Raw genomic sequence first — 17,994 nt, forward strand, 5'->3', positions numbered from 1 at the left:
ATTGCGCCACCCACATGAGTAGCCCTGCAAACATGTCTCAGACCTGCCACTAGAGTGTCTATGTGTACAGTTGTAAACTGTCATTTCAACCTGCTTGCCAGGCCCAAAACATCCCTTTTTCTACATGCAGGTCATCCCTAAAGTAGGCAGAGGCAGCCTAAAGGGCAGGGTGCAGTGTATTTGAAAGGTAGGACGTGTACTGGTGTGTTTTACATGTCCTGATAGTGAAATACTGATTAATTTGTTTTTCACTATTGCAAGACCCATCTCTCCCATAGGGTAACATGGGGGCTATCTTGCAATATATTTTAAGTGTAATTTCCCATTGGGAACAGATTGAAATATGGAGTTTGGGGTCTCTAAACTCACAATTTAAAAACACAAATTTGGTGAAGTTAGTTTTAGAATTGTAAGTTTCAAAATTCCACTTTTAGAAATTGGGCATTGTCTTGCTTAACCATTCTGTGCCTCTGCCTGTCTGCTAAATACACGTCTGGTTTAGGATGACAGTTGGGCTGCTTGTGTGTTCAGTCTAGACAGACACATAAAGGGAGCTGACATGTGCCCTGCATATCCTGATGGCCCATCGACAGGCTGATGGGTCTTCCTTAACTAGAGTGGTGGGAGGAGCTGACACCTGCACCTGAATAGGGCTGTGCCTGTCTTTACATAAAACAGTCTCCAACCCCCTGGAGTGTATCTGGGGCCAACACAGAGAAGGCAGAGTCTTCAGCACTACAAAGACTTCTCTTTGAAGTTTGCTTACAGTATAAGTACTGGACCTATGACACTACATAGTTAGAACACTTCTGGACTGAGGACATCCTGCCAGGAAGAAGAGCTGGATGCCGTAGACGAGACTGCTACTCTGCCTGTTGCTTTGTTGTGCTGGCCTGCTACTTGCTACTCTGTGAGTTAAAGGACTCAAGTTTGCTTTCTACACGTTTCCAAGGTTCACCAAGGGTTTGAACTGAGCTTGCCTCCTATTAGGAGTCTCAAGGCCATCAAAGACTTCATTTGCCAGTGCCCGGGCTCTTCTGCGTACAGTCCTGACTTGCCAAGTGCTGCCAACTCCAGTCCTTGGAAGTGTAAGGTGGTGACCTGAAGAAGGAAATGCATGCACCTACGTGCTGTGGCTGAAAAATCAACGCAATGCCTGTCCTGTGGCTGAGGAATCGACAGCGCCTGTTTCACCCCGGCTCCATCAACACAGCGCATCTAGATTTTTCACGCATCGTACTCGGGATGTCAGTTTCTTATCAATCCCGCACTGCAGTAAGGAACCGAGGCTGCTTGTCTGGCAATCAATGCATAGCCTTTACTGTGAGGAAAGAACCAACGCATCACCTCCCCTACCAGTAAGAAACCGCCGAATCGCCTCGCCTGCGAGGAAAGAATCAATGCATCACCTCCCCTGCTGTAGTGATATTTGTGTTTTGACCACTGACTCCGTGTCGCACCACTTTACACTTGGCTTAGCTGTCCACCGTCACATCAGCAGTTACAAGTTACAGACTCCATTTTGTATTCAGCTTAGCCTTGGCTTTACCACCACGTTAAAAGTGTTAGTATCTTTCCATACAAAACATGTTATGGAACGTGTTTTCTATTCTACGTGTCTGCTTGTTCTTTTCTCACCAAAGGGCTAGGACATAACGTTGAGAGGTCAGTCAGTCAGTCAGTTAGATAAGGATGTACTAGAATGATGTTTATGGTACAGCATGGAACGGCTAAGGCTTGGGAGAGACACCTTGTGAAACTAGCCAGTTCCAACCTGTTTCTTTCAACCCTGACCTAAAATAGTCAGGGGTTTTTCATACTTCTTGCGGAGCAGGAGGTTTTTTTTCCAGAAATCTTCTTCCTTGCTTGTTTAAGGTATATAAGAGACCCAGGTCGACAGTGGGAGATTCAGAAACCTCAATCAGGATTGAGACGTTGAATGCCTGATATATTTCCCGTGAAGGTAGATCTCTCTTTCTCGTTGCAGTCGAACTGGGGTCAACGACTTGCTGGCAGGAGAAGGATGAAGCACCAGATAGGCCCCACGGTGATGCATTTTTATTAATTACTTCCTTTACATTGTGTATGAAAAAAAACAAATATATATATATATCAATATAGGTGTTTAAATCTTTACATGTATATATTTGCTGTTTATAGATTGAATATTATTTGTACAGGTTCTTACTTCATTGTTGCACATTTTAAAAGTGCACTTTTGGTTATTCTGGCCTTCCTTCACAAGCCTTGCGAAGTAAAATAACAAATGTCTTCTTTGGACTAAGAAGTGCATTTCAGACTCCTTTCAGTGTGTATTTTTGCTTGCTCAGCAGTGAAGCAAAACAGCACAGTAAGGAACTGACACATTGCTTTGCTTTTCAACACCTCACCTTCCCTGCAGCCCGCTTTATCTTTGTCTTTGTTTTGTCATGTACTTTGTGCTTAGAAGATACAGTCATTGATTCCTATGGATTAATACTCAGTTCCAGTTTCTAAAGTGATATCTTTACTTGTGTATGTTGGATTTTTGTCATTTTGGTATTGTTGAATTCAGATAAATATTGGCTATTTTCTTAACTGGTGTGGATTATTCAGGTATTTTAAAATCCAGCATGACCCTACTAGATGGTGCTCTATCTTGTGCAAATGAGGGTCCAAGTTGTGCAGGTGTGATGTATTAGATAGCCCTTTGCTCACTTCAGCTAATTTATGGGAGGGATTGTTATCATTACCTTTCAGTTGTGTCATCAAGGATTTGCTAGACCACTTAAACCTTCAACTTCCTTGGTCAGGACATTTATCTTTGCTAACAATAGTTCCTGTCATTCTCCGGCATTGTTTATGCATTTCTGTGTTCCCACTAGTTGAGGGGTCTCCTACCACCCTTGGGTTTATTGAATTGCCTGCCTGTTGTCACATTGGCTTGGGTCTTGAATCATATTCTTCGCTTCCTCATCTGCTAGAGGTGCAAATCTATTTGTGCAAATAAATCCACATTTCCCTCTCTTCCTTCTCCCTGTGACACTAACAATGTTGGGCTTACTCGTGGGTGGTTAGGAATTACCATTGTAGTTGGAGCTGCGTGCCTCTCAAGTATGTGTTCCCCGAGAGTGTTGTGTTGTATGCCCAGTTTCCTTCCTAACACAGAAGGAAGTTATTTTTGTTAATGCCGCTTTTTGATGCGTGGGTTTTTCTCCTAGCATAGTTTCAATTTCCTCTATGAGGCTATCTATGCCTGCTGTTGTGCTGTCTACAGCACCTCTCTAATTTCGATGTTTTCCCCTTTCCAGAGGATGCTTTGGTTACCTTTCGTTTCCCCATTTTGATCTACACACTGCAATGTATTCCTGGAAGATCGCCTCTGTACGTGCGATGAGACCAGTTAATTCGGCAAATATATAAGATAAAGTAATAATAGGGCCTAAAATTTGCGCAGGCAACCTGCATAAAACAAATATCGTTAGATTGCAATTCATCTACCATTAATATGCTACGTATTTTAAATCAGTTCAAGATTTAATATTGCCTTGACAAACTCAACTCAACTCCATGTGCTGGTAGTAGACCCAAGCACCCAGCTGCTCTAGTAAGCACACAATGTCACTGTCATTGTTTCTATTTGAATGCCTCTCAAATTGGCTTGTGCTAAAAAGCCTTTGTGGTTGCGGTGTCTAAATGTTCAAGCACAGTACCTGTTATGTGTGATGGTGCCTAAGTAACCAAAACCATGTTGGTAGGCTGGGTGGGGGTGGGGGCGGGGGGAACAGGGGATTGTTCCCAGCCTGGGCTCCGATGTGCGTGAACAGGCCTGCCCTTAAACCAGACTTCGCAGGGGTGCATCCCATGCAGTGGGACTGCGAGGTGCTTAAATAGCACTTAGTGGCTGCAGCTGTTGTGGCAAAAGGGGATTCTGAGACTTGGAGTCCCCTGCATTGCTGGGTGCGGAGGCTCTTCCCTTCACACAGACGACGCTAGTAGCAATGTCTCCCTGCAGTAGCAGCAAATGGCAGCCAGGTCCGATGGTGACTATAACGCCAGACACAGGGTTGAGTAGAAGGACGTATTGTCCAGCGCAGCCCCTCTAGGTATAACACGTAAATTTCTTTGGTTTTGTACGTTTTAAATGTGAACCTAACTATAACGTCCCTGTAACCTTTGTTTTTTGTTTTAAGTGAATTTATATGTTTTTGTAAATTCTATTTCCTAATTATAATGTTACGGGAACCTTTGTGTTTTTCAGTGAATTTATGTTTTTTTTAAAACTTAAAGTAACCTTAATTACTTTACATTAATCCACCCACCGTGCACACAGCCAAAGGCCATGCTTGGGGGTGTGGGTTGGCCTCCAAAGTGTGGCCTGCCCCAGGCCTTGTGGCCAACCCACTTTAACCACCCACCTTCACAACAAGCACAGCCCTGACACACCCTGCATACTTTATTATTTGTAGCCCTGGGGAGATGGCAGTAGCTTGCCCCAGGGAGGTGGTGGTCCCCGGGGCTTTAGTAAGCCCTAGGATGGGGCCCTGTTCGCCTCTTCTTTAAAGTAATTTTCCCCAGGACCTGGCCCTCCTGGGGGCAAAAATATAAGCAAGGGTGAGATTCACAAATATTTGCATTTTTCACCACAAATTTAAAAAAATAAAAATAAAAAGCTTTTCAGCCCTTGGGGGGTGACGGGAGCTAGGGGGCTACCTGAACTATTAGGTGAGCACAGGCAGAGAGCACGGAGCTCCAAAGGGAAGGAGAAAGTAACTCTTGGCAACATACTGGGATGCAATCCTTCAGAGCTTTATAGAACATGCCAAAGAGGATACTCGTCTGCTATAGGATGAAGGTCCAATCAATGAATACATGCAGAGAATGCTCAAGAAGAAACTAGGTTCCGTAAGCATAAATGTATAATATAAGCCCTGTCTGTTGTGCTGTCCATATACATACATACATACATCTCTTTTGCCTAAGTATTCCAACTATAGTAATGTCCTCTTGGATCCTGCTACCTAAGATAGCTTCTTCTCGGGGAAGACAAATGTCTGTCAGTTAATTGGTGAGTTTCTACGGTATGGGTGGATGGGAGTTAAGAAAGTTTATATTTTTTTCTCTTCTGTTTCAGTTGAGAATACATTAGGCAACATCCTTGTGAACCAATTCTTTGCCTCGAAGGATCCAACGATAAATCGTTTTTGAAAGCTGGCATAGTACTTGCTAATATATACACTGATAATGTATCATGGTGCCTGTTGCAATGATATGCTCTGATTCCAACTACTTATATCTAACTTCTTTATCTTCTCCGACACAGAGTAATGTTGTATGCAAAATGTAATTAAAAGATTATTTTAAAAAAGACCCTCCTCCTAAATGTGCTGACATGAAAATAAGAAAGGTTCCAAAATATCTGGTACTGAATAAACCTTGACCAAGTAGGGCATGTAAATAGTCTCTCCAAAGTGTTTATGCTGAAAAAACCAGCACCCCTTTAGTAACATTCTTCTACAACCAGAGCCAGCATCTTTCCTATTCAGGTTTGAGGGGTAGTATCCAAACTTTCTCTGGCAAATCCTCCATTAGAGGCCCAGATTCATTTTCACTTGAAGAAAGATATGGCCCAGGCCAGACAGCACAGCTTTTCCAAGTATTGTTGATTTTTTTGGTGATTTTTCTATGTGTTTATTTTGCCCTTTTTTCATGACTCTGAATTTGTTGCTGTGTCTTTTAGTACATTTACGCTTCTGTGTCATAGCATGTGTTTTCCTGTTTGGATCTTACTGATTTTGTGTCACAGGAACTCAGTGGAGAATGGGCTGACTTTCCTAGGTTTCCTTATAATGAGGAACGTGCTGAAACCAGAGACCACCCCTGTTATACATCTCCTACGCAATGCGAACATCCGAACAGTCATGGTGACAGGTAAATAAATGGACACCAAAGTAATTCATTCTCCATTGTACTTTTAAGTGACCGCAGTTTAATATCTCACCAAGGTGATAAACATTTTGTTCAAAGACCACAAGGGGAAAAAATGTTTTACTTGGTCTGCTCATATTCTTAGTAACTTAATTAAGAAGCACTTTAAACACTTTTATTTGTTTTTGATTCTGCTTCTTGTGAAATGTTTGCCCTAGTAATCTGTTAGAGACTCACATGCTGGGCATTGTTCTGTATTTTGTGGTTGGTTCATTTAGAAGCACTTAGAACAATATCTCTGTTGGCTTTGAGTTGAGGGCATGTTTGCAATCATACAGCCTTCGGACACAAAACAGAAACCCACCGAAACCATCACTTCAGCACCAATTTCAAGTTGTTGTTTTTTTTCAGTCTCTTTCGATCCGTAGCAACACAGTCGAAAACCTTGATAATTAGAGAAATATGAAGATCTCTTTAATGCTTTCCCAGAAACTAATGGGATTACTTGGCTCTATAGCAGGAGACCACGGTAGACCAGATTAAAATATATTAATCTCAAGAACTTGTCATATCAAATTATTTCCTTGTATTTGCTTTTCAGCATAGCACTTGAGTGTACGCCTTCATAACAGCCTATGCCTGTGATACCACTATCTCAATGACTTCAAAACCAATGAATCTTCACCTTAAAAGGAATTGTGATTCAATTTCCAAATTGGAGATACGACATATACGATTACTGCAGTATAGAAACTGCCATATAACCTACCCATCATTAAGTTCACTACCTGTGCTACACATGGTTCAAGGAAGATCTTTAACAAAATCAATCACTTGGTATTCTCATTATAAGAATTGACACCTTGACGCTGCCATTCTGAAAGCTTAGTGGTCAAACCAGGGTATTAAACTTCTCAGTTAGCCTTAACAAAAGCTAATTTCTAGTCCTCCAGTGTAGTTCACGTTCCCAGCAGAGATTTGAAGTACTATTACCCTAAGGACCCCTCTCCCCTTTTTAAAGGAAGTAAACAATAGGTTCCATGCTGGTGCTTCAGTGAACCCTATTTTTTTGTAAGGTGTGCTAACTAAGAAAGGAGGGGATTGAGGCAGGGTAAAAGGAGGGAGGGCAAGGAAGAGAAAGATACAACAAAAAAATAGGAGTGGACAGAACATGGCAAATCTGGGATGTTATTGCCAATGGAAAGTAGATACCTTTGCCACTAGCTTATAAGTCTTCTGAATTCTTAATGTGTATCCTCAATAGCTTCCTCTAAGGTTCTTTAACCCGAACGCCGACTGCTCAATCACTAAGATACTGCAAATGTTTCTTTCAATTCAACATTACAGTACACATAATAAGGCAAAATGAACTTAATCTGAGTGTATTGAGGGTTACATTTTACCTCAAAGGGAGTGCCTTGGTCCAAGTGGACAGAGGAAGAGTCAGTCTGCTGCCCATTAAAGTCTTTTCCGTTGTTTACCAGTTTTCATTTAACCTCACCATATGCAGGACAGCTGCTTTCTCTTGAGTGTCAAAATGGATAATGTTCTCCTGCTTGGATGATCTGACCACACGTCTTTGGTCACGCCTGCTGTGTCTCTCAGCCTTTTTTTTAATCAAGCAACTCTGTAATCTACAGTACACAGGCTCTTCTGATGGATAATTAAAAAACCTAACCTCATTCTGAATTTTGGTGAGTTTTGTGAGTTGTTCAAAGCTGTGTTTCTTGATGAAGTGCCAATCTGGTGGCTCTGACTTTACACAACATGCTGCCCACCTTTGCTTTCTGCTGCTCCGTTTCCAGATCTTTGAGCCTTATGCTGAGCAAGTTGATCCTCCTGTGGTTTCCTGATTTCAGTTAAACGTTTCAAAATTAAACCCAGTTCGGAAGTGTTGTTTTCAACTTAGCAAAACAGTTCCCTGAAACACAGTTTGGGTGGGGGGTATCTCATGCCTCAAGTCCTTTGGTTTCTCCTCGCCTGCTGCTGTGGCAAGGCTTTCACCCCTGGTGGCTCCTCTCCCTCTCAAAGATTGGCTTCTTGAGCTCCCTCCTCCTCCTCAGTCACCTCAGTTGTTTGGCCGGGGTCAGCCTAATAAGAGTGACTTGACATCATTAGCGTCATAGAGGTCAAATCTCCCTTTTCTTTGTCCATGGTGACTCAACCATCAAAAGAGCCAGTCCCCTATCATCCTGATAAGCCACTAGTTGCTCTCTAGTATACTCCATTTCTCTGAATTAATTATAGAACACCTTACCTCTTTATCATCTGTTGCAGCTCAGAGTGGTCATTTCATTTAAAGCCTCCCAATGGTGCACTTCACCCTGCTTACAGAGCAAGAGTAGTGGTTGTTTCATTTCCCACCACCACAGCATCAGGTTTGCACTCCGCATCAATCATTTAGGCAGTGTGTATGATCACCACAAGTGGAAAATGCCTTCTTCTGGGTTATATGCTTAACTCAAATTTCAACTGCAAGTGGCACTGTGTTGGCAGCCTGACCATACATCTGGAAGAAATGAAATAAGAAATAGCAAACATCTGTAGGTTGTGGTGTGGCCTCAGTAACTCAGCCACTAGAAGATGATGGTGACATTCGTTAAAATACACTAACAAATCAGTATGACTTGAGGACGATTTCTTCGAAGATGCTTGGAAATGAAGTTCTCTATTTGAATTATAAAGTTTGTGCATACTTGGAATCAATCCTTAGTAAAGACCTGATCAAGAATAAAAAATTAGACCTGTTTCCCAGGCATCTGTTTCCTGGTCATATGAGAATTTTTCATTCCTATATAGTGGGCTGTAGGGCCAGCTCAGAAATTGGCTCCCAAACTACAATAATAATAACTCTTTGACAGTGAATTTGAGAAAATCAACACAAACTGATGCACTGATCCCTGAAAGCCTTCGCAACCTGGTAGTCTGCCATTGAGTTTGTGCCAAACCGATCCTACACCGTAGTGCTTCCAAAGTAGAAAAGATCATAGTCATCTATGACATATATTTCAACGAAGGGAATTTGAACATCATATAGAATCAAGAGGTGGTCAATGGAGAAAAGAGGACTAATGAAAATTCCAAAAGGAACGCTGTGCCTTTCAGAAGATTCTAAGGAAAACCCTGAGGTAATTGTATATTTTACGTTGGGAGAGTATCTCTCCATATAATGTTCCTCATCCAATGCCACCCCTAGTTGTGACTGACTGGCCACTTTAAGATGCAGTTCCTGCACACCCCTTATGGAATCCTGTGCCTTGGTCAATCCCTCACACGATGTCTGTGCCAATGTAATATTGCCGTAATTACCCAGAAGCAGAGGCCAAGGCTGTTATATTAGAAGGAGGCAAAGAGCTTGTTTGAGGCTGCCACCTCAGCCACAAACTTTGAATGCCATTTGAAACTCTGCCTCTCACTGTAATGGTTTTCAGTAGGTTCAAAGGCTATGGCCCAGCGAGGAGACATCTAAGTGACAAATAACTTTTTTTTTTGTCATCATAGAAGCCATTATTTCCAGATGAGGGTCATCAACCTGTGTCCCCTGCAAAGGGAGGCACATATATTCTCACCTCTCCCGGTCTCGACCAGATCTCCAAGCCTGTTGATCGGCGTATTATATAATGTAGGCCATCAAGACTTATGGGGTTAAACTTCTGGACAAGCGGCCAATAATCATTGGACTATAGAAAGAAGGGGATCACCACTCTGCTGAAAATGTTCCCATATGGCCCAGCAATCATCCCTTTTACCGAGCGGGCCGAGACCCTCCAGGCGACAATAATAATTAACCGATGCCAACCAGCCAGATAAAGAGGGGGGGGGTGGAAGGGATCCACCTGAAACATATTTGTCTTCTAGCCAGTAGAATCAATAAAAACATCAAATCCTTATAGGGATTAGAGAGTTTTGACACCCCAGGTGTTACCCCAAAGATCACTAATGGAAGAGTTACCTCTATATCAGGGTCTATAATACGTTTAAGAATTCTTCCTATAATGGCCCAAAAACCTCTGATGCTGACGCAGCTCCAAAACATATGAATATCATTTGCGTTAACCTCCCCACATCGTGAGCAACTTCTATCAGACTTTCCCAAAGCTGACAGCCTCTGAGGGGACCAGTAGGCCCTGTACAAGGTAAACAAGTGATTTTTCTTTAACAGGACTGGCCTAATAACAGACCAAAGCATAGAACAAGATGGTTTCCAAACTTTTGCCACATCCAAAGTTGGTAACACAGCACCCCATTTCTTCTCAGGTAGAAGAAAGCTTGAATCGGAGGCTTCTAGTAGCGCCTGATACCAGACCGCAATTTCTTTATGAACTGAAACCTGAGCTAATTTCTCCTCCCAAGCATTCTTCATAACCCCCTTATCCCGAAGAGTTGCAGCCCAACTAACTAACTGATAATATTTAAACTTTGAAATCCTGTGTTCGGTTAGTTCCTCGAGCCTATACCATGACACCAACTTTGAATCTTCCAGGATTTGTCCCCAACATGTCACCCCTTTTAATGGAAGTGCTAATTTATCCGTAAGACATTCTAGGGTGCCAGGGGAGTCCCAAACCGGGGCCAGGGAATTATAGTACTTAATTTCTAATGCTTGTCGAACCAGCCACCATACTCTAGCGGCATCCTTGAGGATCTTCAAACAAATCTTTTTAAAATATTTAGGATGACCAAACTTATACAAAAAATGCCTGCCGGCCTCTAACAATTCCTGAGTCATTGCAAACCAAAAAAACTTATATTCTGATCTATGCCGAAGCAAAATCCGCACATTCTTCAAATGAAAAACTAAATAATATTTGTAAAAGTCTGGAGCCGCAATCCCGCCTTTTCCTTTTGTCCTACATAGTTTCTGCCCCCCCCCCCCCCCCCGGATGACCACACAAACAAAGTTAAATCTGCCTGTATTTTTGTGAACCAACATTTCTTAAATTCTAGAGGGATTGCATTAAACAAAAAAGTTAACTTTGGGAGGATGATCATTTTAAGAAAATTGACTCTTCCAAGAAAAGACAATGGAAGGCCCGCCCAAGTTCTAAGCAGTCTACGAGTCTCTATATACGCCTTATCAAAATTTATCTTAGCTATTTCTTGAAGGCAAGCGGTAACTTGAATCCCTAAATATCTCATTTGTTGTTTAACTAGGGGACTTTTGTAAGTAGTGTTCCAACACATAATTTCCGTATTCTCTGGATTCACAGAGTAACCTGACACCATACCAAAATCATTTAAACGTTGTATAATTCTAGGAAAGACATGCGTCAGGTCACCAGTATAAATCATCAAGTCGTCGGCATATAATGCAACCTTCTTTGTCCAGCCTTGATATTGAAAAGAAGGGATGTGGTTATCAGCTCAGATTATTGCAGCCAAGGGCTCAATATACAAATCAAAAAGGAGAGGGGACAGTGGACAGCCCTGACGCGTCCCTCTTTCGATCTTAAATTTCAAAGATGTTCTATCATTGACCAAGATACTAGCAACCAGGACTTTATAGATAGCCTGAACTGCTCTGATAAATTTTTAACCCAAGTTATAGCCCTTCATGACACTCTGTAAGAAATACCAATTCACCCTATCAAATGCTTTGGCAGCATCAAAGGTGAGAACTGTCAAAGGGAGCCTTCTTAGATTAGCCAAATCTACTGCACCTAATAAGTCATGAGTTAACCCATGCAGTTGCCGCCCCCTAATAAACCCTTTAGGGTCTTCATGGATCAGCCTCCTAATCAGATCTTGGAGTCTCTTATACAAAACATAAGTATAAAGTTTATTATCTAAATTCAACAAAGATATTGGTCTGTATGAGCTACACAATGCCGGGTCTTTCCTAGGCTTTGAGAGAAGGCATATGACCGCTTCATTCCACAAAATAGGCATATCTACACCTTCCTGTAGAAGAAAGTTGAACAACTTCACTAAAATTGGGACAACCTCATCACAAAATGCACAGTATAGCTCATGGGGGAGCACATCCGGGCCCGAGGCCTTCTCCTTTTTTTAAACTTGAATTTCCGCCTTTACCTCCCCTGCATCTATCCTCCTCACGAAATATAACTGTTCAGCTTCTGTAAGTTGGGGGAGGTGTATCCCTTCTAAATAACCCCTAACCGTTATTTCTGAACATTGCAAATCATCGGTATAGAGATCCTGAAAAAAAGCTACAAAGGCCTCCTCTATCTCAGATCCAACTGAGCATAATGTTCCGGTGGTCTCCGATTTAATAGATGTAATATAGCTCTTGGAGTGATCTGTTTTAGTTTCCCAAGCTAAAAGTTTATCACAGCCTTCTCCGTATTCATAATGAGCACACCGGCTACTGTCCCAGCTCCTCCTAATTTTCCCCTCCAAGAACAAAGATAGGTCTGCCCAGCTGGTTTCCCTCACCTGTATGATCATTAAAGATTGCTTCTTGTTGAAAGTCAAGTTACTCTAGCTGATTCTTTTCTTCCCTATACTTAAATGCAGCCAGACCCACAAGCCTCCCTCTAATGAATGCTTTATACGCATCCCACATAGTCTGCAAGGTAGTGGTACCATGATTAATTACAAAAAACTCTTTAGTGTCCTTCCTCAAACCCTTAACAACCATCTGATCCAAAAAAAAAAGACCTTGATTAACTGTCCACCTGTGAGAGGATGGTTGAGTTTTGAGAAGGATATGCATTTTTACCTCTGCATGATCCGATAGGTGAGCCGAGGCATGACCAACATATCTCACCATATCCCTCAAATTGCTCTGTATTAAGAATTAATTTATTATTAAACGTAAACCTTGGACCTTGCCTTTCTGATGCCAAATATCAATCAGACTCATATCCACCATTGCTTGTTTTATCCACGAGCGAGATTTAGGAAGATTCACCGCCAACCTTGGTGTTGACTTATCTAACATAGGGTCCAACAAAATATTAAAATCCCTGCCTATTATAATCAGGTGTTTTGCTTCCAGTAAATGGTTGTACAACTCCTGAAAAGGAGCTGGGTCATACACATCAGGCCCATAATATCCCACTACTGTAAACCAAACCCCATGCAACCCTGCCTCGACAATCAGCCACCTACCCTTAGAATCTCTTGTGACATTTGCCACCTTTACAGATTTCTTTATAACAATTGCCACACCTTTCACAGCGCAATATTGATTTGTACATGCACTAAAGCCCACCCATTCAATTCAAATGTTTAAGACATTCATTCCAGCCGGACTGTATTTGGTGAGTCTCTTGTAAAATAATCGCTTCCTTATCTATCCCTTTTAGGAACTCAGATTTTCCTCCTCCTCCCTTTAACCCGTAGGCCATTGATATTTCATGAAAGAAATTTCAACAAAACTCCCTTATGACTAGCCGTTGTCTAAATCACTAGCGATTAAAAAACAAAGAAAGACCAGGATATAGATAAACTGACGAACCCATAACTTCTCCCTCCACAGCATTCTGGAGGACCTTTATATACCCATTTTTTTACCCTACCTCCCTCAACCCCCCTCCTAGTGAGAAAAAACCACCATCCAATTTCAAAAGAAACCCTGTGTTGCCCCCCTGCGGGAACCCTCCATACCCTTTTAAAGGGGTGAATATTACAACCCATATGAGCTCAGTACAGTTCCGGTCAGCTTATTTCTAAAGAAAATCGCTGCATCAAGGTGACACTTTCTTCTTCTCAATCAGGACCTGAACTTCAGCAGGATCACTAATGTTGTACATTGTATTGCTCCACATAATTTTTAAAAATACCGGAAATCTCATCTGCGTGGTGTCTCCGAAGGATCTAAGTTCTTGCATGAACTTGCCCAGCTCCCACTGCCTATCCAGAGTCGCTTTGGAAACGTCTGAACGTATCCGAAAGGACCATTCGCCCATAGAAAAGCTACCTGCCTTAAGAGATTCAGACAGGATTTTCTCCTTCATAGAATATGCACCAAAATTAATAAGAATTTTCCTAAGCAATTGTCTGTATATCCTCTTCCAGATTTCAATGCGCCACAGACAGAAAAAATGTCTTGAACAAAGTTATTACGTAGCCCTTAATGTCTTCGGCCTCCATGCCTTTGGGAACATTCAACCGTCTGATATTATTCCTCTGCAGACTATTCTCTAAGGATTCCAGCTTTTCTTGAAACACTTTTTCGTTACGTGCCAATTGAGAAATGCCCTGAGAATTGGCTAGTACCCTTGTTTCATGCTCCGCAACCACGTTCTCTATCCTGCTAATTCTCTCAGTTAACATATTCAATTTAGTTTCCAAGGGTACACAGGATTCTCTAATTTTCTCTTGGTTATGCTCAGATACCTCAAACTTCCTTTGATTTCATTTGTTAATGATACCAGGAGATTCTGAACCACAGAGTCCTGTGATTGTGAAGCAGTCTCTGGCACCCCAACTAATAGGGGGGCAGGTGCGTCTAATGGCTTAGCAGGTTGACCTGTGCAGCCACTTTATCACTGCCGTGCCCCCGCTTGTACCAACTCGGTTGGGGAGGCAGAAGCGAGAGTCTGTGAAGGCAGCATTTCCGAGCCTCCAGAAAGATTCCTCAAAAAATGTGCTAGAGGGGAGATCGGCCTACTACCCTCTAACAGCTGGACCTGTGCAAGGGTAGCCTTACTCAAATTGGGATTAAAGCCTGGTTTGTTGCCGTACCTCTTTCGTAGTTTAAGGCTGTGCTTTCGCCAGGTGATTCTCCCTTTTAATGTCATCCGCAAGTTTCCCGTGACCTTCCCGTTTCCCGTGGCCATACTTTCCAGCCCCCGTGAGTGGTCTAAAAACTAACCCTGAGGGAGCCTCCTCACCCTCCCCTATGCTTTGCTGCTGCATAGTAAATGCCGGCAGGGGGCTTCGAAAAGTTGCCCGAGCCCTCAACTTAACCGGCATCATGCAAACACAATCCCTTACCATGGTATCAGGGGGCAAATTACTGTAGTCTGGGAATGCCTTCTCCTTCCCCTTCCAAGCGCCAGGAAAGTTTCCAAATCGCAGCCTGCGAGGGCTGCAGAAAATCCGGCAGCGTTTCCCGCGGCACACGCTGTGTGCGGCTTCCGTCCACAGCGCTGCGCCCGAGGCTCCAGATCTCCGCCTGCTCTCCGCCACGGTCTCCCCGCACTGCCACTTGCCACTCGCTACTCGCCGGGAATCAAAAAACAAAAAAACTAGAAGGGCAGAAGGAATATGCCCGACCGCTCAAGCTTCCACTCGCCGCACAATCATTTCCGTCACCGCTCGCCGACCGGAACTAAGTGAGCTCCTGACTGCGGCCCTCACGCGGCCGCCATGTTCCCCGACATATAACAACTTTTGACTTAAACTAGTACTCTGTGCCTTTCCAGAATAGTTGGCTTCACCATCAAGTGGAGACCGGCCTGCTGGTAATCCTGCTTGTTTGCATTGAGTATTTGCCTCCCTGGAGTGTTATTACCCATTAGCACAAGCCAGATCAGAGCTACAACTCAGGTGACACTCCCTTTCCCAGAGATATTACTGAAGTAAAGCAAGTTCCAGGATGACATATCTCAGTCCACTCCTTTCTGAGTATTATTATCAGACGGTTGCACCTCAGACTAGGATCTTCTACTAACCTGAAAGACTTTTAGTGTTCACATTAATCCTACCTGTTCCTGAACCCTGGTAAATATTATGTGTAGTATGTGAGAAATTGTAACTACCTGCTTGTGCAAGGGCCTGTAAGGTGTAGTGCTCAGGCCACACATTCCAGCATACACTGACCGCTTCAGACCTGGAGATGTCCACCCAATAAATTGACTTTGCATGCTCATAGAGACAGTGCGCATGAAGACTGGATACATGGGCCTTCTACAGTGGCTCACGTTAGCAATCCAGCAGTACCCTCAGGTCCTTTCCATCTAGTCTATTTTTAGTCTATCTTTCTAAAGTTCTGCAGTAGTTGTCTGGACAAGTCCATACATACCAGGATTATACTAAGCATTTGAGACAGATGTCAGTCAAGAGTGTGGTTTTGAAACCTTTGCTCCTGTGGTGACATTAGATGCTTTTACTCATTGAGTATGTTGTTGGTTGTTTTGTAGTTTGAGTTAATAAATAATGCTTAATGCTGTTTTTTCATTGACATGCTTTTAAATTTGCAGTGTCATTGATAATTATTTGGCGTTGGCATCAAGCAGTACTGAGAAGACTTGCATTCTTAAGTATGTTCTGGGAAGTCCTGGTTGTACTGTAGCATGGCAATATGTTGACACTCTCTCCCAATTGGGTTGTTTGAGCATGAGCATACCTATCATGTGGCTTAGATTCTCCATCTGCCCATACTGTGTCTCTGGGAATCTCTATCATTTTATCATGGGACTCATATTCTCTGTATTGTTATATAGTTAATCCCTTACAGATGTCTCCATTATTCTGTGTCATTGTCTCTAGAGGGGCAGCAGGAGATTCTCATGGGCTTCCTACCATGATTTTTGTTCTCCAGATCATTTTATTGTGTGTCATGGACTATATTTTTTCCTATTATGTGGAATTTATTTTCTTTGCCTTTCTATCACACGCCTCCATTTGATTTGTTATTGCTGCACATATATTCTGTTTGGAATTTCAATGTCTGTCATCTGGCTTTAATTGTGTCTCGCCCTACGGTTGTAACTGTTGCTCTTTCCAGCGCCTCTTGATTCTTTTTGTCTCCCTTTTATAAAGTGATCTTACTTTCATGTCCCCTTGTTGCATGCTTCTGGTTCTCCATGTCCTCCCTATTGCATTAATTGGAATCTCACAACCAACCTAACATGTGAATCGGACAGAGACTTTTAGTTGCAGTTTCCTTACCTCAGAATTTCCCCCAGGCGCAACACTGGATCCGGAGATTCTTCGGGCAGTTCCCTTGCACACTGTAAGGTGGTGTAGGTCGACTCTGTCTGTCGTTGGCGTCGTGGTCACCGTGATGATGTCTGGGTCGTACATAGGCTCCACCTCGGCGCAGTGATAGCAGTTCTTTTCTTTCTGCGCCACGCGCAGATCCAGGCAGAGCTACCCTGGTCGTTTTTTGACCACTTTCAACACTTTTGTCATGTTTTTTGCTGAATTTTGGTGCGTCGAGGATGTTCCTGAAGACCAGGTTCAAACCATTTGGGTACTGTCACTGCATGATATCGGTGACGGATCTGCATCAGGTTTGTTTGTGGTGTTTGGAGCGCGACCACAACCCAGTCGTGCTCCAAGTGCAGGGCCATGCACCCGAAGGCTTTGAGGGGAGCTGTCCCTCAAGCTCATGGTGGCCTGGCGCTCGACTCAGCATCCTGTCTCACTCGAGCAGAAGGTCTCGAGACCGCTCACGGAGTCACCACCACTTGTCTTCTTCCAAGTCTTTGGGTCACTCAAGTAAGAAGTAGTCACGAAGGATAGGCATTCTTCGACTTCCCTCCGTCCCTCGGCTGATATGACGCAGGACAAGCATCGATGCTCCAGGCCTCCATCTTTGGAGCCTACTTCTGGGGCCGTTCTGCACGTCCCAGAGTTTCGGGGAGCCAGAGCGACCCCTGCCCAACTGAAAAAGTTCTTTGAGGCTGTGCGTCTCATATTTAGGCTGTCCGACCACCTCCCCCCGGCAGCGACTTCGGGTCCTGGGGGTTCGACTGGGGGCCCTTTGGGTTCCGCACCAGTGGCTTTGGCCTCCGAGGGCCCCTCTGGATCCGTTTTTGGATCTGTTTCTACACCGGTCGTTCCATCGCAACCTTCCAAGGTGCCGGCTAAGTTATCAACACTCACGACGATGGTTGGGCCCACAATAAACATCGACCCAGTCCTAATTCCCGACGACCCGCAGCTGGAACACCTTTGTCCGACGCCGCATCTGACTTTGATGGGGCCTACTGAACCCAGGTAGGATTCAGACCCTTTTTCCCATGGGTAGGAATATGAGGAAGGAGTGGAGGGGTCGCTGGACCCTTATAAATACCAGCTGGATGACCCTAACATGGACTGGGCAGAGGAATTGGCCGAGGCCAGTGGCTTAGATACTTCTCCTGACGATGGCATGCTTTCTCCTCCTACCATAGGGAGTCTCCTATTCATTGGTGGTTAGTAGGGTGGCTGAGGTCCTTGACGGAGGTG

General features: G+C 43.5%; 1 protein-coding gene across 7 annotated transcripts in view; it reads left to right on the forward strand.

Annotated features, from left to right (window-relative positions):
* The window catches only part of ATP13A2 (ATPase cation transporting 13A2), a 671,851-nt gene that overhangs the window by 502,074 nt on the left and 151,783 nt on the right, over positions 1-17,994 (forward strand). For all 7 annotated transcript variants that reach the window (XM_069240690.1, XM_069240693.1, XM_069240692.1 and 4 more), the window contains one exon: positions 5,786-5,910. In XM_069240690.1, coding sequence (XP_069096791.1) covers positions 5,786-5,910 — 125 coding nt within the window. The remainder of the gene's footprint in view (positions 1-5,785; positions 5,911-17,994) is intronic.

The sequence above is a fragment of the Pleurodeles waltl genome, chromosome 6, assembly GCF_031143425.1.
Source record: "Pleurodeles waltl isolate 20211129_DDA chromosome 6, aPleWal1.hap1.20221129, whole genome shotgun sequence".
NCBI lineage: Eukaryota > Metazoa > Chordata > Amphibia > Caudata > Salamandridae > Pleurodeles > Pleurodeles waltl.